The 24,616-nt window shown below is 37.0% G+C and overlaps 1 protein-coding gene across 1 annotated transcript in view; it reads left to right on the top strand.

Annotated features, from left to right (window-relative positions):
* The window catches only part of Myo95E (Myosin 95E), a 463,721-nt gene that overhangs the window by 183,762 nt on the left and 255,343 nt on the right, over window positions 1-24,616 (top strand). The window contains exon 2 of the mRNA XM_069818692.1: window positions 23,400-23,527. Within this exon, the coding sequence (XP_069674793.1) occupies window positions 23,408-23,527 (120 nt within the window). The 5' untranslated portion in view covers window positions 23,400-23,407. The remainder of the gene's footprint in view (window positions 1-23,399; window positions 23,528-24,616) is intronic.

Genomic DNA, 24,616 nt, shown 5'->3' on the forward strand with positions numbered 1-24,616 from the left:
TTATTATTATTATTATTACTGACCACTAAGTATGTGTTTCTATAATTCTTCTGTACGTGCATAAATATTGATACTTTTAGATCTTCTTCCTAGAAGGATAAAATTATTAGGTTCTATCTCAATTTTAATCTTCTTCATCTTTAGATGAGAGTAACTATTTATTAGTTCATTTAATAATAATATTATAGAAAAAATTATTCAATATTATGTGCCAACGAACTATTAAACGCCAAGAATTGACATGTCTGAAATCATAGCTAGGAAGAGACAGATGACATAAATAGTAAGGAAGTCAACTACCTAGTGGGGTTTGAAATATCTCGTGCTCTAAAGCCTTTTAAAACAACAGATTTTCCCAAAAGAGTAATGATTAAAATAGCTAAAATAACGTGTCCATAAGAAGCTTTTAATTTTGAAAAACTACGAATTTCTCGACCAAGTATCGAGAGAAGAATTTAGAAAATTCCTGATTATATTCAAGAGGAAAGTTAAAAAAAGAAGTAAGAAAAATCGTATATTATTCACTGGCTGTTGATGACAGCAATGACATTACTGATACAGCAAAGCTTGAGATTTTTATCCGCGGGATTGTTCAAGATGTTAGTACTGTACAAGAACCACCGCTGGTTGTAGTTTTTATGCCAAGTATCTTTCCTCCGTCTCCTTACTTCATAGGCTGTCTGTCGCATGTAATCACTGCAGTTCGAGTTTTGGTCACCGCTGGTGTATAGGAAGGAAAGTTTCTTTCTTTTTATTCTCGTAATTTAATAGGCCTACATCAATTCTAACTTTTTCAATACCAGTGCCAGTTTAACGAAATTTTGGCTAATCATTCGATTTCTTTATATCGTAATTTTACTATATTACTATTGTGGATGATATAGTAAGTTCTACGATACAAACTGACTTCGATTTTTGTTCCCAAGTGTGTGAATCCCGGTCGTTGATGTGGGTCACCGGTTAGACACTGGTCGTGTAAGGGGATTATAGCTACGGCCAGCTTGAATGAGGAGAGAAAGAGAGAGGTGTTCAAGCCATGCGAGGGTGGTACCAAAAAAAAAAAAAAGTTGAAAAAACACTATGTGAAGAGGGGCCAGAGAAAGAGGCGGGGTCTGGTGTTGGACAGAGAGGGAAGCTCGCTCCATCTTAATCAGAAGGAAGAAGCAATGTAGGGAGGGTGTGTAGAGGGGTATCCTATATATATGCCATGGTAAGGGAAATCAATATTGACTATATGTAAGTACTGCACATGCAGTGAGTGATATCTGAGGTGTGGTATATATACTTACCAAGCTTTAATAATTCTGTCCTAATTTCATTCCGTTCAGAATTCTCCCCTCCGGAAATCTATCGTCCTTTTTGAAATGAGTAAAATTTAAATGGAATCGCTTTTCAACGCGTTGCCATACATTGCGAGAAGAGGCTCTAGCTGTGCGAGTTAACACAAGTCTAGCGTACTGCATGCAGTTCGGAACACTTTCTAAATCTCGGCCGCTTGAAGATTTCGCTCGGTCTCCTGGCAATACACATACAGTATGTTTCTAATATAATAGACTATTGTGTCATGCAAACGGAATACAGTAGAACCACAATATAGTATATACAGTCACGAAGCTTGAGTTTATGAGGGTACTAGGAACAATAGACTGTGCATGTACTATTTCGCATTGTCTAATGATGCGATAGTAGCGATCCTAGTAGTTAGCAACTATCTGTGGATGCATATTTACTACGTATTGAGTTTCATGACTGTATATACTAGACTGTGGTAGAACCCCTATTATCCGTGGTAATGAAGCGGGTGGACTGAACGGTTAATCGAAAAAATCGGATAATCCGTACCATAAAATATTTTCGTAAATTAGTCGACCTGGTTGGCGAGTTGGTATAACGCTGGCCTTCTATGCCCAAGGTTGCGGGTTCGATCCCGGGTCAGGTCGATGGCATTTAAGTGTGCTTAAATGCGACAGGCTCATGTCAGTAGATTTACTGGCATGTAAAATAACTCCTGCGGGACAAAATTCCGGCACATCCGGCGACGCTGATATAACCTCTGCAGTTGCGAGCGTCGTTAAATAAAACATTTTCGTAAATTAAGTGGATAATATTTGCACTTTTTATATTTCTTGCATGATCTCTTGTTTAACACGCTAGGTAGTGAATCAGTATATCTCCTATTTAAATCTTGTCAACGACTGGTTTTTAAGGGGCAAGAAAATTCCTTGTAATGGATGTCAGCGGAAAGATAGGAATAATAAAGGTCTCGTGTTGTAAGTTTACGTACTTTTTATTTTTATTAAATCTCGCACAATTGTAACATCAATCTCGTATTCTGATGTGAGATGAGACACAGCTTCTTGAAACAACTAAATTATTCGCACTTTTTTCGGTTCTTAACACACGTTTTCTTTTGTCACTCATGTAATATATTTTAAATGCAGTAGAAGTTGTACAGTACGGCGACTCGAACAATAGACCATACTGTGTAAGTGTCAAGGCTTGTAATAACACTCTCTAGTAAAAAATACGTACAGTAGTATTACTTCATATGTTTCTGTAGCGAAAAAAAGAGAGAGAGGAAGACAGTCGGATAATTCAGCAATCGGTTAATAGGGTGACGGATAATCGGGGTTTTACTGTATGAGGTATTAATCAAACCGGTTTTGGTGGGCGGATATCAACACAACCTAGATTATAGGCGTAAACGTGAACTATTGAAAAAGAAGTATTGTATCACAAAGATAACACATAACTTTCTTACTACATGATATGTTTTACGCGTTTCTCAACAGTCATCACTTTACGAATGGTATTTTTGTTTATACTTTAATTTCTTTAACTACATATTAAAATATATAATTAAATAACTTTTCCGTGCACCAGCGTTATAATAGTTATTTGTGTAACAAGTGGATAACCTTGATGATTATGGCATGAGTGAATGTTTGTGGCATCTTAACATTATAAATCATCCATAGCTAACAAAGTCTTCGTAAGTTCATATCGATTAGTTGCGCCTGACATTGGCATTGAATAAAGAGAAATGGATGACCTTGCAGGTATTACAAGCTCTAATTATAGGTTAGGTATCAAATTTTATGTTACAAATGTTCCTTTATTTTGTTAATATAGTTTCTCTGAACTACAGAACTGTTTTATGTGATATTGCAAAAGTGATACAAAATTATTAAAGATTAGAAATAAATGATACGTTACCTTGTGTCCTGCATTTCCTTTCTTGTTACACGGCGCATAGAAGTGTTAAGAAAGATATACGAGTTACATGCATCCCTACCCAAGCGTTCCGGTATTACGTCACAGCGAATACGTCATTGCTATTATTGGCACGCGTGCCATAATAAGCCGATTATGAACGATATTGGATGTAGTATCAACCTGTTTATAATTCTAGGATGGCATAAACAGTATTTATATTTAGTAGAAAACATTCACAATATGCCACAATATTGTACCGTGCCGTAAAATATTACCATGCCAACTACACAAACGTCATGACTTCTGTTATGGCGGCATAACTTATACTAGGAAGTTAATGTTATGAAATGATTTGCCGTGCAATATTGTTGAATGTATCATTGTTGTCACAGCAACCACTCTCTTCATTGTCCATGATACCACTACTCATCATTATAAATTTGATCTTATTTCTTTATATTAATTGCTTTATAATGTTGTAGTATAAAAATAGTCTTTGACTTGTAACCTAATAATGTTTTAAATTTTATTAATTATTTTGTAAAAATAAGGGTTTCATAAAAAAGTTTGACAAAATTTTTTTTTTGAAAATAAAATCAAAATTTAATGTACATACTTTTTGAAAGAGTCTAGAGCCCTTGTTGGGTTCTAACCTACTTCCGAAGAAGTTCTCGTAATCTAACAGTAGACAAAGACTTTCCGAATCTTCCTTGATATGAGGTTAGCACAGCTCAGGCAGGACCACCGTCGAGACAACACAGGACAATCACAAGACAAACAAACCCAGAAGATAATTTCTTCATTAACCATACGGGAATCGAACCTGGTCAGGAAACATACTGGACTTGGTGTACATACATATTTTTTTTAGTTGGTTATCTAACGAAGCTGTATCAACTACTCGGTTATTTAGCGTCGATGGATTGGTGATAGTGAGATAGTATTTGGCGAGATGAGGTCGAGAATTCGCCATAGATTACCTGACATTTGTCTTACGGTTGGGGAAAACCTCTGAAAAACCCCAACCAGGTAATTAGCCCAAGCGGGAATCGAACCCGCTCCCGAGCGCAACTCTAAATCGGCAGGCAAGCACCTTAGCCGACTGAACAACGCCGGTGTCTCATACATAGTGTTCTGCCAAATGATAACTCTTTCACTGCAAACCCAGCATTCTCCAATCTTTTCTATTTTGTGCCTTCCTCCTAGTCTCCGCATACGATCCATATACAGTAACTTAATGTCAACAATCATCTGATTTATCTTTGGTCACCATTCCTTCCAGCGCATCCTTCACTATTAAAAATAGGCAGTTTCTTTTCAGTCAGCAACTCAACCAATTTCTTTCTATCTTCCTGGTCAGTTTCAGTATTATTCTTTCTTCACCCACTCTTTCCAACACAGCTTCATTTCTTACATTACTTACAAATGGCTTTTAAGGAACCCGGAGGTTCATTGCCGCCCTCACATAAGCCCGCCATCGGTCCCTATCCTGTGCAAGATTAATCCAGTTCCTACCATCATATCCCACCTCCCTCAAATCCATTTTAATATTATCCTCCCATCTACGTCTCGGCCTCCCTAAAGGTATTTTTCCCTTCGGCCTCCCAACTAACACACTATATGCATTTCTGGATTCGTCCATACGTGCTACATGCCCTGCCCATCTCAAACGTCTGGATTTAATGTTCCTAATTATGCCAGGTGATGAATACAATGCTTGCAGTTCTGCGTTGTGTAACTTTCTCCATTCTCCTGTAACTTCATCCCTCTTAGCCCCAAATATTTTCCTAAGTACCTTATTCTCAAACGCCCTTAATCTTTGCTCCTCTCTCAAAGTGAGAGTCCAAGTCTCACAGCCATACATAACAACCGGTAATATAACTGTTTTATAAATTCTAACTTTAAGATTTGTTGAGAGCAGACTGTATCACAAAAAGTTCTCAGCCGAATAATAACAGGCATTTTCCATATTTATTCTGCGTTTAATTTCCTCCCGAGTATTATTTATATTTGTTACTGTTGCTCCAAGATATTTGAATTTTTCCACCTCTTCGAAAGATAAATATCCAATTTTTATATTTCCATTTCGTACAATATTCTGGTCACGAGACATAATCATATACTTTGTCTTTTCGGGATTTACTTCCAAACCTATCGTTTTACTTGCTTCAAGTAGAACTTCCGTGTTTTCCCTAATCGTTTGTGGATTTTCTTCTAACATACATTTCCTTTCCTCTGAATTTAGCTTAGCGTCTTGAACATGTCATCATCCTTCAGGAATTGCACCCGCTGGCTCATTCCACTCTCACTATTCACTTTCACTAATATCAGAACTCCTTTGTCACTTAACGTGCCCAGTTGTAAAGATACACAAAGATAGATTTTCCCTACCCTGCAGGATATCGAACCCAGATCCGCTGGATTTGTAGCTACAAACACTGTCGTTTGAGCCACAATCTCCCTGAGTAAACAGCAGACAATGAGCTCGTGTTCCTTTCTTCTCCTGTCTCTACGTATCTGTTCCCGGCACTAAGTCTATTTGACTCTGCGCTTAAATAATCTCTATTCCTTTACTTAGCAACAGAACTCCAAGCGAAGGAGACAAGACTCGAGGTCTGGTTACTAGCTAGCGTGTGCGAAGGGGTCAACTTATCGCAGAGGCTGTAGCTGGAATGGCAGGATTATTGAATTACGGCGATAAGGTAGGAAATGGCTGGGAAGCAGTTTACGAAATTTGCCGTCAGAAACTGACGAAGAACTTGTATGTATTTTTCTTGAAGCAAATTTTAATAGCAAATATACAGTAGGTAAAAAATTGATGCAGACAAAAGTTCAATCGGGTTTAAATTTCTTGTGTTCTTACTTTTTTCTCTATTTTCCGCCCCATACATACTTACCCAACTGTTTATTCATGGTAAAGATTTTCAAGGACGTTCATTTTTAATTACCTTCATAGGCCTACATGTTCGAGAGAAACATAATCTGAATAACCGACCAGAATCGAACTTAGGATGTACCAATTCGAACAATAGTCAGCACTCTATTTCACGTACAACTTCTGTACGGTTGTGGAATGGTTGCAAGTCTAGCGGTACTGAATTCATTCCTGTAACTAAAATGAGAATCCTTTCATACGATAGGGACTGGGTATGGGCCATTGTGTGCTGTGCTTTTTATACAATGACAGGCTAACAAGGACCCGGAAAGTTGTGCAAAACTGGAGTTGTTTAACAGTATCCAACAGTTCAATACTTCGAGTTACAGACCTATTCTGTACGATGCTGAAATGAAAGTGATTTTGGAATGGTTTTAAATACAACCACTGCTATTGCTGCTACGCATAAATGCTACTTATACATTATTACTTTTCCTACTACTACTACTACTACTACTACTACTACTACTACTACTACTACTACTACTACTACTACTACTACTACTACTACTACTACTACTACTACTACTACTACTACTACTACTACTGCTGCCGCCGCCATCACTACTACCACAGTTTTCATATTCCATCTACCTAAAGACTGAAGTTAAAGACACATTGGGTATATAATGTAATACGCCGAACACAGGTAATGCAAAGGTTAATGGTATAAACAAACAGGTCGTCGCTGCGTGTTAGTGGAGTACAGTCAACTGAAGCTATACTATAGTAACCACATGCTTGAGCCGTGATGTTCATTTTCGTCGTGATCTTTGTAGTGTAGTCCACACCTGTGGAGTAACGGTTAGCGCGTCTGGCCGCGAAACCAGATGGCCCGGGTTCGATTCCCGGTTGGGGCAAGTTACCTGGTTGAGGTTTTTTCCGGGGTTTTCCCTCAACCCAATATGAGCAAATGCTGGGTAACTTTCGGAGTTGGACCCCGGACTCATTTCACCGGCATTATCACCTTCATCTCATTCAGATGCTAATTAACCTTAGATGTTGATAAAGCGTCGTAAAATGAACTACTACTACTACTACTACTACTACTACTGCTACTACTACTACTACTACTACTACTACTACTACTACTACTACTACTACTACTACTGCTACTACTACTACTACTCTTTGCAGTTAATAATAACTTGCATTTGTAAGTTACGGAACTTAAACATATGCGGATGTTACTTGAAATGATTTTATATTGCAAGAAATTCTTTCAATACCATATGACGTTATTGGTGCATGATGTAGTGCAAGATATTCCTATTGTCTTATATTTTTTCATGTTTCATTAAGATATTGCATGTTGCTCATCACTGAAAACCAGCTAATTTTCTATGCACTTTTCTAGAAATTTCTTTAAAAAGTAGATCATTTAATTTATTAATTGGTATATTGGCACTGAACATCATGGTAGGCTACACAAATCCATGCTAAGTTTTCAGATTTTGATGGTAACTTACTGGTTCTTTTGGATTACGTAATATTACGTAATACTCTTGTTAAACATTTTTTGGAGTTTTCCAATTTCGCTACCATTCATCTCAGGAAGAACAGTATCCTATGCAATAAGTAAACAAAGCCATCATTGCAACATAAACTGCAGCACATGACAGGATCTTAATAACCCCACCAGTGCAGTAGTTTGATCTGAAATAATTACACGAGGAGGGATTGTTAAGTTTTTAGCTCACCACAGAAAAAGTGATAGAACTTGAATGATCTCATTTATTTTTCAACATTGTCTTTTTTCACTTAATACACTTACTAACACAATCCAGAAGCTTTTCTATTTCTCTCAAACATATTTCACAATTTTTAGACTGAAAACAGTTATTTACGGCTTTTACATTATCGCTGTCGAATTTCCTTCCAAGTCTGTTTGGTGTTTGGAAACAGAAAATAGTCTGATGAAACCAAATCAGGTGGATATAACAATTCAAAACCGCAGCCTTGCACTGTTACTAGATCTGCAAACGGTATGTTTAATGATTCCTCAGCTACCCTCAACTCTTGAGCTTCAGTTCTTACAGTCGTAGCATATTAGAATAATATTCAGCGTTGATAGTGACACCAAATTCGAGGGTGATAATTCTTCTTGCATAAAAAAAACTAAAGCCATAACTTTCACAGTTGATTTCTGCGCTCGGAACTTTTCCTGGAGTAGGGGAAGAGGAATGCTTCCACTGTTTTGATAGATGTTTTGTTTAAGGGTCGAAGTGGTGAACCCATGTTTCTTCTACGCGTTATAATAACATACCTACTCAAAAAAATTGTTTCTTCTCTTTGAAAACATTGGACAATCTTGTAATTTGAGAATGGATGGAAGATATAAATAAAGGAATAAGTACTAAGTCGTCGAGATATCGATTGTTTCTCATAGAATTTTGTATACTGAATGCGATTCTGGAACTGTTTAGGTTCAAAAACGGACAGAACAGAGTGAAAATAGCACTTAATTATGCGCTTTAGAATGAAAATGTAGACAACTTCACTGTGGCTTGGTTTCAAATTAGGACAATTCCTTCAGTAGCCAATGAGAAGCCCTTTTCCCATCACGCATCGCGAATCCAACATGGCTGATTGTTTATATAATAGTCGGTTTGTGGATGAATAAGTACTGTTTTACGTAAATTTGCTTTGAAACTGAGTTAGAAGAGACTTAGATTTAAAAATAGACAATTTCACTTCAAATATGGCTTCGTTTGGTTTCAAAAACAGACAACTCACTTTAAATATGGCTTCATTTGGTTTCAAAAACAGACACTCCATGACTTAGTTGCAGAGATAGACAACTCCACTTTTTAAGCCTAAATTGCGACCTGAATATTAATTTTAATCATATTTTGAGACTGAAAAAATGTTTCTGTGACCCATGAGAATGTTAAAAAAAATGTACGTATAACAGTGACCTTGGTTTCTAAGGATCTAGTTTTTCGCCTCTCCTGTAGCAAAAGTGAAGTTGTCCAGCTTTGATAGGCTACCAAGCTCCTCAAACGTTCTATTTATTTATCTTAGAGTTGCTAGGCAACGGACATTTTCCAATATTAATTTCTTGTTGGTATTGTTTCGAACACATTTTAGAAGCATTTAACTGGATATAGGCTTACCTATCTGTTTGTGATATGTAGTGTCTATTATATTCAGTTTATCATTGGGAATGTGCTACGACACAATCACAGTTCGAATCCATCTGCATTGCTTTTGAAAAAAAAAGCTTGCTAAATCAGCAGAAGAAGAAATACGTGAAGTGCAGGGTGAAGGGGTAGTCAGTAGTAGGACGGTATCGAAGTGATTTAAGCGATTCAGAGATGGAGACCTAATCTTTGAAAGATAAATGTTGCTTAGTAAGACCACCCATTCTAAAGAATGAGATTATATTCACCGAATTCGAAGAACACTCACTCAACAAGTCTTGATGTTTCTAAGCGCCACCCCCACCAATTTGGGGTTGAGTCTAAACGATGATAATTAAAATCGTATGAATTGACCAAAAAACTTTTGAGACAACCTAATACATTATACAGGGTGTTTCAAAAGTGATGATAAAAATTTAGGGATGAGAAGTAAAACCGAAGAGAAGCAAAAACGATCCAGTGAACATGGTTCCGCAAATTAATCGTTTATGAGATAATGCCATGTTAGGGCCGCCAGTGAACCGAGCGCCTGGATACGGTAAAGCGGCAACATTCATCTTCGTATGTATGCCGCATTCTCCCCATCACATTTCCCTCTTAAGTATGAGACGAAATCTAAATAGACGATATGGGGAACGGTGGATCAGTAGAAGAGGACCTGTACCTAGATCACCGAATTTAAATCCTTTGGATTTTTGTGTACGGGGTTATGAAAAAACCTACTTTACGCAATAGACATCACCACACCTGAAGAATTGCAGCATCGGATTGTAGATGCCTTCCAGCAAATGAAGAATGGCCCAGGATTGCTCGAGCGCATTCGCGGATCTTTGCGAAGAACACTAGAGAGATGCATTCAAGTGCATGGTCAGCATTTTGAACACCTGCTGTAAAATTCTTTGATTAACATGTAGCTTGTTCAATTGTTCATACTGTAGCCTACTGTACCTTGTTTATCCACAAACGTCACTGTTATACACACAGAAAAGTTTCTTTGTGTATTTTCAATCAATTCTGTGGTGTTGAAACCAGAATTATTAATTTTACTATCTCGTGATTGGTACATTAAATAAAATTGTCACTACATTTACTGGAATTAGTACTTAGTATTCAGCGGTCCCCAACCAGCACATGAATTTGTTCTGCCTCCGTACATTCCATATCTTCCACAAACGTCTTAAATGAGTGTTTTTATGTCTTTTGTAATTGTAATATTGGTTCACTTACCGCTTGCATATTCATTGAGTGTAACTTCTAGTCTTATATTATTTTGTAATTATTATTTAGTATGTTCGCATTATTTTACTTGACTTGTGCTTGTATAACTATATAAACTTTTATTAGTGTTCTTTAAATATTAGTCTGTAAAATTGTATCAGCTTCTTTTGTTTCTGGCTAAGTGGAAGAGAAGGCCTGATGGCCTTAACTTCGACAGAATAAATAAATAGATATTATTAAATAGATATTATGTCTTCGTTAATGGGTGTGTACTGCGTATAGATATCTTATTTTCTGTATTATCTAAGAATTTTGAAAATTTCTGTCAGCTTTGTTAAATTGAATTCCACTTTATGTTTTTCGTAATAATTTTATTTCGAAATTAATCCTTCTTCAATATACAGGGTGATTCAAAGCCTCTGCGACAAACTCTGAGGGTGATAGAACTAACAATAAGGAACCCTTTTTGTTAACCAACCTATGTCTTTTGACGCGTCGTTTCGAAGTTACCATTGAAAATGTTTTTGCGAGAGCGTACGTCAATGTATGCGAATGTGTGCACCCCTCTTTGTTTCTTTGTTTGTTGAGATGTTTGTAAGAGACGAGAAGGTTGTTTTGTTTGTTTATATTTAATGTTCAATACCTTTTCCTTTCAGTTCAATCTAATCAATTGAAAATGGATGTCTACACTTTTTCTGAGTTAGCCAACATGGTAATGTGTTATGGGGAGGCTCTCGGAAACGGAATAAGACTCTCCATGTACCAGCAACAGTTTCAAAACAGAAATCACCCTCACCACACAATTTTTGCTCGACTTTATTAGCGCCTTCGAGACGATGGGTCTCTTCGTCCCCGGCTCATTGATGGAAGACCACGTAGACATCCATTCTCAATTGATGGTTACACTGAACTGAAAGGAGAAGATACATCTCAATAAACAAACAGGGGTGCACACATTCGCATACATTGACGTACGCCCGTTAGATCTATCACCCTCAGAGTTTGTCGCAGAGGTTTTGAATCACCCTATATTTAAACCGGTATCCAAACATATAGTTTCCCTTGCTTATATTCCATTCCACTGTTACCCATACTAGTCTCTGAACTCAAGGATCACGAGTTCAGACCCTGCTGTAGGTTATGCGTTTTAAAAGACGATAAATTCCATAGCAGGGCTTCTTTTGGATGCACACAAAACTCTGGTTCCCGTGTTGTAGATGTAAAGTTGCTATTAACTCAAAGACTGAAATAATTTGTGTCCCACAGGAAAATCATTTGAGAAATTTTGTGGTACGTTATGCCTTGTTTTTAACGAGATTCTATTAATTCAGTCCTCTGTGTTAGATGATAATAAATTGAGAGTGACTTCGAGATAATTTTGTGCGAATAGATTAACTTATTAAGGAACAGTGGCACAACGTATTCATGAATATGTGCCAGTCTGTTGTTCGTTATCGAGAAGGTTAACCGGGAAACTTTTCGGAAAGGAAACCAAGACCAGCACTCTTTTCAACCTGACGTCGGTACTATTGTTTGTGCAGAGATATGGCAAACGGCTCTTAGAACCTTTCATGTGTATGACGTGGTCAGTGTCTATCTTGTTAGGTACATCATTTGGGCGGTGTACTGAACTGTTTAACCTAGAAGGACAGGATCTGTATCGTATCATTTAATATAGTACACTCAGATTGTAGTAACAATAGACTTTACTCCCTGCGGTAACGCCACAGATATTCAAGAGGAGTTCGGTTGGGATATTTTCCATTGTTGATGAAATATATAGAGTACACGGTGTTTAGAAGATTGGTTACACCTTCGTTTTCACATTACTTTTTTAATTGGTTATCTAAAGATGCTTTATCAACTACTAGGTTCTTTAGCGTCGATGGGATTGGTGATAGCGAGATGGTATTTGGCGTAATGAGGCCGAGAATTCGCCATAGATTATCTGATATTCGCCTTACGGTTGGGAAAATTCTCGGAAAAAATTCAACCAGGTAATCAGCCCAAACGGGGATCGAACCCGCTCACGAGCTTAACTCCGTATCCGCAGGAAAGCTGTTTAGACGACTGAGCTACGCCGGTGACCGTTTTCAGATGAAAAAGGGCGAAGTGGGACTTACAGGGTGGGACATGGAGCATCCCTAAGCAGTTCAGCCCAAGTGGACGTTTTGTCCACTAATAATAGATAGTTGCATTCCGATGGTGTGGCGGGCTAAGCTTGCTCCACAATACGCCATATCAAGCATTCTTCTCCAGCCATAAACTTCAACCTTATTCTAGTAGCGGCCTTCAGTACCTCAGCGATCTATAGGAGTCATGTCTCCGTCAAGGGTGATATTCTGGGGGCCTCCGGTGCCTTTTATGTAGATCTATGAGTTGTCCAGAATCCACCAACACTGCCTCCTGTCAATCTCTGGACAAACAGAGAGAAACATCAAACTTGGCGGACGATCGATTCGGCGTTACGCAGACACAAGGTTATCCTATTTTTCGAGAGGGAGTTGATTAAGAAAGGAAAATTGTGGAGAAACTCGGTCATCGCCGAGGTGTGAACTTCGGTCCACGGTCGTTGTAATCGAAAGCTCTGCAAACTGAGCTGTCAAGGCGTCTGCGACATAGAACATATCCTATTCTCTTGGGACGTTATTCAAATGCAGATGTTTTATTATATCTTTGTCTGTGACTGACCGTTGAGTTTCATGTGGCTTGTCTTGGTCGTGGGCGTCAGAGTACTAAATATCAAAACAAAAGATATCTGTTGTCTTCATTCCAATGCTCTAGTGATGCTTATCTATGTCTAAGCTGAGAGTTTAGACATAGTCTAGTTTTTTCTCACAGATTAGTAGGCCTACAACCTTTTGCTACCTCTCTTCCCTCACCGTGAACTGTGACATTGCACAGATTAAGAGATACAATATGAGAGATCTGTAACTTAATCCACTTTACTTATAGACAGCTGAGAAAAGAGCGCGAGAAATTTAATAGGTTAGAGAATAATTTCAAGATAAAAGAAACAAAATGACATTGAAGGAAGTACATAAAAAGTCGATCTTATAATTTTGCAAAGTTTCTTGTAAACATTCTAAATTATATTTCCCGGTATTTCTGAATATTTTGTATTTGTTGAATGTACGAGTATAGTTTTTTTTTTTCGAGAAGAGGTAGCATAATTGTTTATATTGTCTTCATTTTCTGCACAGTCTTAAAAATTCTGACACAGGCTTATTACAGAAGAAATGGGACTTTTGCATCGCCATGAAATGATTGTTCTGGTGGTCGTGTTAGCAGTAGGCACTTCCCTATAACTTGGCCTTCAAGATTGCCAGATATCAACCCAGCAGATTATTGGTTGTGGAGCTTCTGAAGAAAAGGATGTTCTTGAGCGAACTACGGCAATTGATGAGTTGAAGGACTCCATCGCACACTCTGTGGCATATACGGTATTAGTGTTATGCATTCCAGGCACTATGTTCGGTTCAAGTTTGTCGAATATGGCGAAGTTCGATATTCGCCGATGTTCGCTCTACAGAAGGAGGCCTATCGTGTTTGCTTCACCTCGTTATAAAATAGTAGCTGTCCTCCACCCCCACCCATTTATGTTTTAACCTCTTATGGATTTTAGCACAGATTTTGCGATTAGTTTTTGATATGAGATAAGATGAAGTTTGTAATGTCTTGGTTGTTTTTCTCATGTTTGAACATTGCAGGACACTAGCGTATATTCCAGAACACGAACTCTGTCAGATCTGCTGTACACAGCATTTAGGAGAGGCTTGTACGAGAAGAAAATAGTGGACACATACAAAATTTACGGTGAAGTTATGGTAGTGAATAGTGATGTAAAGAATTCCATTTCTTGTGTAATATACCAGTGCGAAAATGTTTAAGGTTATGCAGAAAATGAAGAAAATGTCACTAATTAAAAATTATCTCTTGCTTTTGAAAAACCCTATATATTTCACATTTTAATTACATAGTTACTTATTTTGGTGATTTTTACTGGATATAAATCAGCTTTGTGATCATCACATTCCTTCATCGTCATGATTTCATATATTTTCCACTATAATGTCTAGTATAAAGAGTTCTTCTTTCTTAGACTGAAATGTTTTCCCATAGCCGTCCATGACACCCGGGCCGTTACACTGCAGTGGTTCAGTCGAACATGTATAAAAGTAATGTGTGCCCCACTACACGGTGCGTGTACCTGACGTGGTGTCGAGAGAAATCGATTCATACAAGTGCGATGATGGCTCGTAAAGAGTGATAAAGTTTGAAGAGCAAGAGTTAATGCAGAGTCGCGTTACACACTACAAAGTACGGAGCTTCTCCAGCTCACATTCAGGCCAACGAACGCCTCGGCGGCGTGAATCAATGTAGAAATAATACAAATGAGCTTCGAAATAAAATGCTTCTGATCTCACTAACAATATTTATGCGCCGACAGCATTCTCGTATATGCTTTCCTGTGGATCAGGTGGTAGAGTATCTGACTTCAAATCTAGCGAGTTTAGGTTCTATTCTAGACACGTTCTTGGAAGTTCGCGCTCGGAATGGTTTCAAATCACGCGTGGGTTGATTGTCGAGATTTTCTCCGACTGTAAGGGCGAATATCAGGAAATTCCATAGCTAATTCTTGGAACAAGATGAGTAAAAGTATGAAACATTGCCTGTAGCTTTCATATTTTTAATTTATGAATAAGCTCTATATACTCCAGATATAGTAAACCTCTGCAGACTTGCATATTTCGTTCACTATATCCAAGTCTCTCTCCCCTAACCTTAAATGGCAGAATTGAATGAAATTGTGAACAAGAAAATAAAATATTTCATTTTTGTGGAATGGATTACACTGTATAATGTTACTCACAGTTGATCCGCTAGCGAAAGACCACGTTATAATATTCGCCTTATCTTCCAAAGAAAACACTTTACGCTTCGACTTTTTTATACAGTACATTCACTGTTGGAACACTAGAAACAGACGATCAGGTACAAATGACAAATGCTGTTATGGTGTGACTGCGTACTCAGCCTTGGAATTTCCCGGGTCACTTAATGGAAACTGGGAGAGAGTTGATGGCGTTTGAAAGCCATCGAAATCTTACCTTCAGTTATGCTCTGGACATAATGTCCGTCTCCTTTTAATAAAAGAATGCAATTTCATTTTCCGTTGTCGTTGTTTCGATGCTATACGTCATAATGGAAATGTTTCTGAGAACAAAAGGCAATCCTTTGACGGTGGAGGATTAGAAATAAAGTAGAGTTGAGTGCGTGAGAACAGAATGTTAATCCTTTGACAGTTGAGTGTGGCAAGGTCGTCACGCGTTGCCTGGATTTACAGTACAGTTCATTGTCTAGGAATCGCTTATCCTACCTTTGTCCTTTGACTAAAGGAGTAAGAAACTTAGAATGTTGTTCTCAACACATTCTTTCGATTTTATACAAGAAGGTCTGACTTCAAATAAGAATTTGTCAGGATACAAGGTTCACTATAACCGAAGCGAGGGTTCACTATAAACGGAAATATTAATGTATTTTTTAATGTCGGAACCAACGATTTAGGTTCACTATAGCCGAATGTTCACTATAACCGAGTTTACTAGATCCAGAGTTAACTGTAAAAAAGTTAGGCCCACAAGTTTTAAAAAGGGGTAATTTGAGCAAGTTCCCAAAAACCGTGTTTTTCGTTTATTAGTACTGTGACAAGGAGTCTGTTTTTTATGACACCATGCATGGGTACTTATTTTTCCATTTTTGGATATTTTATATCTCAAAACTTAAAAATATCATAATTTTTTACCATTTAACATAAACTATTTTGTAAAAATTGCCTCAAAATTGATCCGAGTATATGTTCATACAGTTAAGAAATACTTACTTACATACTTACATCAGTTCATCACTATGGAGAATAAGTGAGCCATGAATTAAATAATTATAGACAAAAGCTAAACAAAAACAATTGAATAGGTAGCAATTAATCTTCTTCAATGGCTCCCAATATCGCCTGACCTCTACCCATTAAATGTTTTCCTATGTGGCTATTCGAAGTAGAGGGTTTACCAGGACAAACCACGTTACCTGGAAGAGTTAAAACAAAAAATAAGGGATGATATACGACAGATCAACCGTACAGTGTTGCTGAAGATATTATTTCCAAGACAGACTTATTGTTTGGCAGTGAATGGAAGCCATTTTGAACATCTTCTATCACGTGACACAATTAGAGCATTGTTAAATAATTGTTTGTTATGGATTTCGTTTATATAAATTATATGCCTTGTTTTTCAATTAGGGCCTATGCATATCCATTTTCTAAGCCATCACTTCTTTTTTGTATTTTGTATGTTCTGAATCCAGAAGAATTCAAAAATAAAAAAATAAGTATATGGTGCCGTTTAAGAAAAAAAGAAACAGATTCCTTGATACATTCTGTATTAATAAAAAACATAGGCTAGATTTGGAAAATATGTTCAAAATATTACGGTACAACGCAGGGAGTCAGATGCGGATTTACAACCTTAAATTTTCCGATCCCTTTATTTCATAATTTTTACTCTTCACTTTCATCCTCGTCTAGAAATGCTACAAAATTTAATTAATCCAGTGATTGATAATTAATTAACCCTTTGCAGCATAACGAGGGATGGGAAAGAACAAGGCTTACGAGGGGGAGTATTGGAACTTAAAACTTACAAGATAGGCCCTAACCAGTTTTTAACATATTTAGTCTTGTCTTCTGATTAATCAGTTCAAACAAGTCAATTTTCTCCAAAGCGTTGTGGCCCTAAAATCTGTCATCCTAGGCTGTAGTGTACTTAGCCTATTGGTGAATCTTCCTCTGTTGTCAATGTCATTGATCTACCGGTAACTTACTAATATTAATCTTTAAACTAATTTAAATATTTATATCTCACGGTCATCTTTATTCAATATTTATTTAATATTAATTCTTATGTTCTGATTGTAAGAAACACTTAAAATCCAATTAGATTAAATAAAGTTACGATAAGTTACTTCTTCTTAACTACTATTTTATGTACAATAGGCCAGTATGCCTAATAATCGCAACTCCGCTAAAATTTTCTCAATAACCAATCCTAACTACTATTTTGCATTTATTGTGATTTTTTTAGTAATTTTAACAGACGTTTTACATTAATGCCTGACATCAATGTTATAACAAGATATTTTAACTTGAAAATGTCAGCCGAGAAAACAAAGATCATATCATGACATTCTGGGATAATATCCAGTCCGCAGAAAGTTAGATGTGTTGATAAAAACGTTTTGGAACGAGTGATTTTTTTTTAAATTGCCGGGACATACGTACATACATACATACATACATACATACATACATACATACATACATATTTACAATCTATCCTATTTAGTATATTTAGTAAATATTGTTATCAAAATTCAAAATTTTAATCTAGCTTCCAGAATAATTAAGCTAATCATGTCTTCAGAACAAACATCCGCAATATTTGACTCCTTTTCAAATTGTACACCATTTCGGCGCGCCACGCTACGCATGATGTGTATCTGTGGAGAATTGTATTGTGTATTGGGGTGAGTGTTTGTGTAAGTGTAATGTAGTGAATGTGTGATGGGTGAGGATGCGAAGATGAGGAAGGGAGAAGGCGAAACATGGTGCCGGCACGTAGCCTACTCTTCAAAGTGGCATAAATCATATTGTTTAGTGTACGGTTTCATTCAACATGTTATGCAAAATATTGTGCCTTATTTTCTTACCATCCTTCAATTGCAGACTGATTTTTTATCGATTTTCAAACACTTAATTTTAAGTAGATTATCAAAAATATTTTACGTATTGTTTTGTGTGATTTATGGAAAACCATAGAAACTGGATAAGGAGGATTGTGTAACCTCACGCCTCATTTGTCGACTTTTAGCACCCGTGATTTTGTAACTAAGTCAGTTTTGCAAATGTAAGAATGTTAATTTTAATAGCGTGAAAATGTACAAACTATTTTAATTATTGAATCATTGCATAGGCGTACCTTCTTTTAACTTATTTCAGATGGAAGAAACGGTAACAAACTCATCAGAAGTAAGTTTTCTTATGTTGATTCGATTCAGGCACTTTAATCTTGATAGGCGCAATAGATTCTCGGAGCAACAATTTCTAGCTGTTCTCTTCAAATTATTTTTTGTAACTCTTTCACTGTAGAAAGGGATATGTTGAGTTCAGTCGAGGATCACTCACTTTATTTTCTAAGCATCAAATCCAAAGTAAGCCGAATGTTTTTTTTTTTTATATTATTATTTCGTTCGTATAAGTTTCATTGCGTTGAGAGGTGACAATGGAGTCGATTTTTGCCCACCGCCTTATGAAAAATTCATATCGACGTCCATGGGTTTTATCTGTGGTAAAAACAGGCATAAATGACCCGTTTTATTATACGATATAACTTACTTCTCCTTAAAAATTAGTACAATTCATCATGACAGAAAAGCTGCTATAAATCTTAAGAAGAAATGACGCTGCAATATAACACGGTCGTAGGAGAAACCCGCTGCGAACGTACTAATTGGACTAGGGTATCTGTTCTATTACCCGTTTTACATCATTCATTTTAGATTTTCCGTGAATAATTAAGGATAACAAGTAGTATTGTTCATACTTACATATTTAATTTATGCATTGAGGTTGTGCAGTTGACGGTACAGATCATACATAAATTGTAAATAATAGTATTCGCTTGTTAAACTTTCCAAGAAAAAATTAAATAGGTCTAGCCATTATTATTAGTAGGGATAAATAGATCATCCTTCAGAGCCTTAATAACAAGTATGGGAAATATAAAAAAATAATTAGCTTCAAGTAGGTCACTGTAATTTTATCTGAATCATGAAACCCCGACAATAGAAATATACTCAACTCTTTTAGTACACACCATTTTAGAATGAAAAAGAAGAAAAAACGAGAGATTGTAGAGCGACATAGGTAATATACTGTTCGTCCTAGTGGTTACATCACAGGGTTATCGAAACTGGCGGAATGACATGATAGTTAAATTAACGGGGTCCTCTCCTTTAAGTTATTTTAAGTAGTTTTATAATATTATGTAGAAGTCCAATTCCGAACAGCAAATGTTTTGAGGAAATAGTTAAATCAGTCCAGCCAAAAGTCTTTACATGTCGTGGAAACCGAAATGCGACATAACCACTCGGACGGACAGTAGGTAGACCTACATGTGACCCTTGTTGCCAGAATTATCGCACGGTCGCTTTCAAGGACACAAGATCAGGGAAATCAAAGTCTCTAAGTGTGGTACTTTCAAGGTTAGAGTAGTAAATGTGTAGATGGCACCATTGAATCGCACTTTGTTTACATGCCTAAGCGATCGAAAATTTAATTTGTATGAATTGAGACATGCAGGGACTTCTTTCTGTTTAGTCAACTGTCCGAAGACACGATTGGACCTCATAAGTGACACCAATAAGGCTCACGCATGAGGCAAGTAAGCCAGGAGATAATGGGGTAGGGTGACCAGTTCTTTTCTCCCACCATCGCATACATCACTGACTAGTAACATATTACACTAATCAGACTTCAGATATATAGTAGGCTACAAACAATCTTCCTATGACACGTGTCAAATGAGATGTACTAGCTTGTAATAGATGTGTGTATATATCAGCCAGAACCTCAGTCAGAAGTAATGCAAAGACTTAATCCTACTTATATTGAAAAGTTTTTGCACCTAACAATAGACGGCACCAGTGTCACTCGTTAATCGCGTTGTGTAATAAACACTAATTGCTATAATTATAACGATGTTATAAAATAGTAAAGTGTGACGTTCACAGTACATATCTATGAAACCACTCTCTAAAAACCATATGTGAAACGCCTCACACATCATATTGGGTACGTCTACAAAGTCAGATGTAAAAGGTGATTATGGATTTGAGCAACATGGCACAGTGGAAACGAGCAAAAATAAAGCAAGGCCTGAATGTTAATTAATATATGATAATACATGATTAAATGAAAAATACAAATAAGTACAATTATAATATAAACAATAAGATAACAATGGTAATTAATTGAACAGTATTAAGAAAATAGATATGAATGACAAGAAAAGTGTAACGGCCAATACGCACAGAACTTTCCTAAAATTGTATGCAACTGTGCCACATATAAATTCAATATCAACTATCGGCTCGTAATAAAGGTAAAATGTATATATAGGCCTGTAAAGTATTACAACTCTTTTACTATCAAATAAGTAAACTAGAGGGGGAGTCTTCTTATCGATTTCTCATACAAAATGTCTATATATTACCGCTAGACGAATCTCAAGCTACGGGACCCCGTACTTCTGTTTCCAATCTAGAACATTCTAAACTAAATGACCAACTCAGTACTCGCTTCCGAATATCATTCTCTTGGTATCGAACTTGAGAATATCTGTATCTCATGCTAGCACACTTCCGAGTGTGTTTCTCTCATGCTAGCGAACCTCCGAATGTCTGTCTCCCATGCTAGCGGTCTTTCGAGTGTGTGTCTCCCATGCTAGCGAACCTCCTAGTGAGTGTGCCTCCCATGCTAGCGGACTTCCGAGTGTGTGCGACTATTTCCCCCTCTCCTCGTTTACCCAAACATCTATGTTGCTTTGACGTAAGGATATAGCAGGAATGCCGATTGGAAAAGGTGGGCCGACCTCGTTGACTGAGCCGGCATACACGGCTCAAAAGTTAGCTTGTATACATACGTTTAAGTACTCATAAAAGTCTTGAGTTTTGTATTGCTTAAGGCCTACAGTAAATTTCTAATTTTATCATCTGTGTTAAAAAAAGGAAACAGAGTTTCACGGATAGTTATGCAGAGTTGAAATGATATAACTGTGCAGATTGAAGGGGACAATAGAATATATTAAAATAAATAAAAATATATTATGCGTTTTGTAATTAAATGCATGATTAATTAGAAAATGTGGCTGAAAATCTGCATAGTTTGGCAACAGCGCGTTGCCAGCTCACGTACAACACATGCGCACTCGATATGAACAGTACAGTTCCGTCCCTTAGACATTCCAGAAGGGTTGCCAGACATCCTAATGGTAGGAAATAACCATACGTGTTAATAATGTTATTTAGCTTTAAAGAAACCGTTTATTTTATTGAAAAACTGCAACGGGATAAATCATTCCTTATCACTTTCACTAATGATAAGAATAAAAATCGCATTCGTACGAGTAGTATTTATCGAGTAAAACAGTGTTAATATTTAGGTGAAAATATTTTTTTTTTCTGAGAAAAGTATTCATTTGTGACTAATATGGTATTAGAATAATTTTTTTTGTTATATTTTACCGAATGAATAAGCTGGTAAAATCTGCACAATCATATTACTTTCACTCTGTATTTAATAGTAAATTTATCCCCATTCCTCTTTACCCTAAACTGCAATTTCTCAACAGTTCAATAGCCGATTCTTCCCTCTCGAATTTCTCAGTTACTTATAATTTGTATTTTATTGTTAGAATTGTTGTTGCATTTTCATCCATGAGGATTAAATCAGATAGAACTGCAATCCTTAAAGACCGAAAGAAACTAATTAAACAAAGTAATTTCAAACTTTGACACTCCAAGGTCTGGCTATTTTTATCTTCCCAAACGACCTATGGTGCTTTGGATTTAATTTATAACTAAATCGTAATAAAAGAGTGTCATGAATTCAATGTACGCGGTACTTTATTGCTTCATAAGGGCTACCGTTCGCATCAATTTTTATGGGAGGCTGAGTGGACCCCGGCGATGAAAAATCTCGCTTTTATCTAGACTTAGTATGGACTCTTACAGTCAATAGTCTGTCGACAGAGGCACATCCGCCACTAATTAACGATGTTGATTGAGAATAATAATAATAATAATAATAATAATAATAATGATAATAATAATAATAATAATTATTATTATTATTATTATTATTTGAGGCACGACAGCCCATGAAGGATCCAAACCGACCCGCCGGCTGCTGGCCTCACGTCCACATGCCGAATCAGAGGTGGACGATCATCCAATCAGGATGGAGGTTTCGTATGGTTAGCCGTTACAGCTAGCTTTCGTAACCGGATTTTACTACCTATCGTAGCTCCCCCAAGTTCGTCACGATGATGCGTGGGCACCGGTTCCATTCACTGGCCGAAATTTCATGAGAAAATTGCTTTCTCCATGAGGACTCGAACCAGCACGCATACCGCAACGCGAGTCCTAGCAGAATGCCTTAGACTACGACGACGTCCACACTTGTGGAGTAACGGTCAGCGCGTCTGGCTGCGAAACCAGGTGGCCCGGGTTCGAATCCCGGTCGGGGCAAGTTACCTGGTTGAGGTTTTTTCCGGGGTTTTCCCTCAACCCAATACGAGCAAATGCTGAGTAACTTTCGGTGCTGGACCCCGGACTCATTTCACCGGCATTAACACCTTCATATCATTCAGACGCTAAATAACCTAGATGTTGATACAGCGTCGTAAAATAACCCAATAAAAAAATAGACTACGACGCCACGGCGCGAGACGAATATGTAATAACCCGTGGCGCCACACCACTTGAAGGGTCCAGACCGACCAGCCGGCTGCTGGCCTCACGTTCACATGCCGAAGCAGAGGTGGACGATCATCCAACAAGAATGGCGGTATCGTGTGGTTTGCCCGATGATCCCTCCAGCTGTTATAGCTAGCTTTCACAATCGGATTTCGCTACCTATCGTAGCTCCTCAAGTGCGTCACGATGCTGGGTGGGCACCGGTCCCATACACTGGCCGAAATTTCATGAACGAATATAATAAATATATAAATTAATAGTGGGCTCATTATTATTTCTGATTTTTTTTTCAGGGGGTGGGATGGATGTACTGAGTCTGGACCAGGAGGTGGGCGCCTGGGACTCGGTGCTACTGGACCCCCTCACAGAGGACAGCTTCATCGCAAACTTGCACCAGCGCTTCAAGCGGGACCACATCTATGTGAGTAACAGACAGCAAGCACCTAGTATCAGATTGCTATGTACCGCACTCCATTCCACAAACTGGGATAATATGCTTCACGTCTCTGAAGAATCATTTTTACTTTGTCATTATTATATATTAAAAAAAACGTTTTGCCTCTGCGCGCGACAGAAGTAAAACATTCTTATGGTCAGTTTGTCCAAGTAATGTTAAATTTTCTTAACGAATGTTAAATTAACAGTCTGTTTATTTTTAACGCTTTGTTAATGTATTTTCCATTTGTTCAACATAATTTTGTTTAAGATACTGTAACGTCTGTTAGCACTATTTTAACTACTCAACAGCAGTTGGTAATGATTCTACACATGTAAGACAATTTTTGATTGGCTAAAATTAATCTTTAAATTCTATATTATAGAAACTTGCATAAAATGACAACCTGTTATAGTAGGCCACGCTCCATAAACAAACAGTTGAAAAATGAAAGTTGTAGGTGAAGTGCTGAATAATAATTACAAAGTAAGGTTATATTTCCTCATTGCTATTATGGATACGAAATACGAAATAAATCAAATAACACTGATGTATTTAAACAGTCCAAAGTATTTTTTAAATGTTATATTACCAGTCATATGCTAAACATTCCCTACATTAATTTCGCAACTTCTGTTCGAACAGCTGTGGAGACATCGGCCATATTTAACTAACTGTTAAACGAGTTAACTGCCCGAAATCCTACATTTAAAATTAACAAACTGTTAACAATCTGTTAAACCAAACTGGTGTTGAAAACATACAATTTTATTAATTAACAAACTGTTTAGAATTTAACAGTCGTTAAATTTTCTAACAATACTTGGAAAAACCGGCCATTAGTCTCTAAATGTGTAATAATCTTGTTAAATGTTCGTGCAGTGAGAAACGATAAATTAGTATCAACTTTAACGCTGTTATACGTAATATTTTCAAGATTTAATAAAAATAAAACATTGCCTTGTCCTGAATTCTCACACTCATTTTAGTCTACTTTTTTCGGTGGTATATTTTATCGATGTAGGAAAATAAATGCATGATTGTAACTCAATAATTACCCTTCATATTTCACCA

This window comes from Periplaneta americana, chromosome 2, assembly GCF_040183065.1.
Source record: "Periplaneta americana isolate PAMFEO1 chromosome 2, P.americana_PAMFEO1_priV1, whole genome shotgun sequence".
Taxonomy (NCBI): Eukaryota; Metazoa; Arthropoda; class Insecta; order Blattodea; family Blattidae; genus Periplaneta; species Periplaneta americana.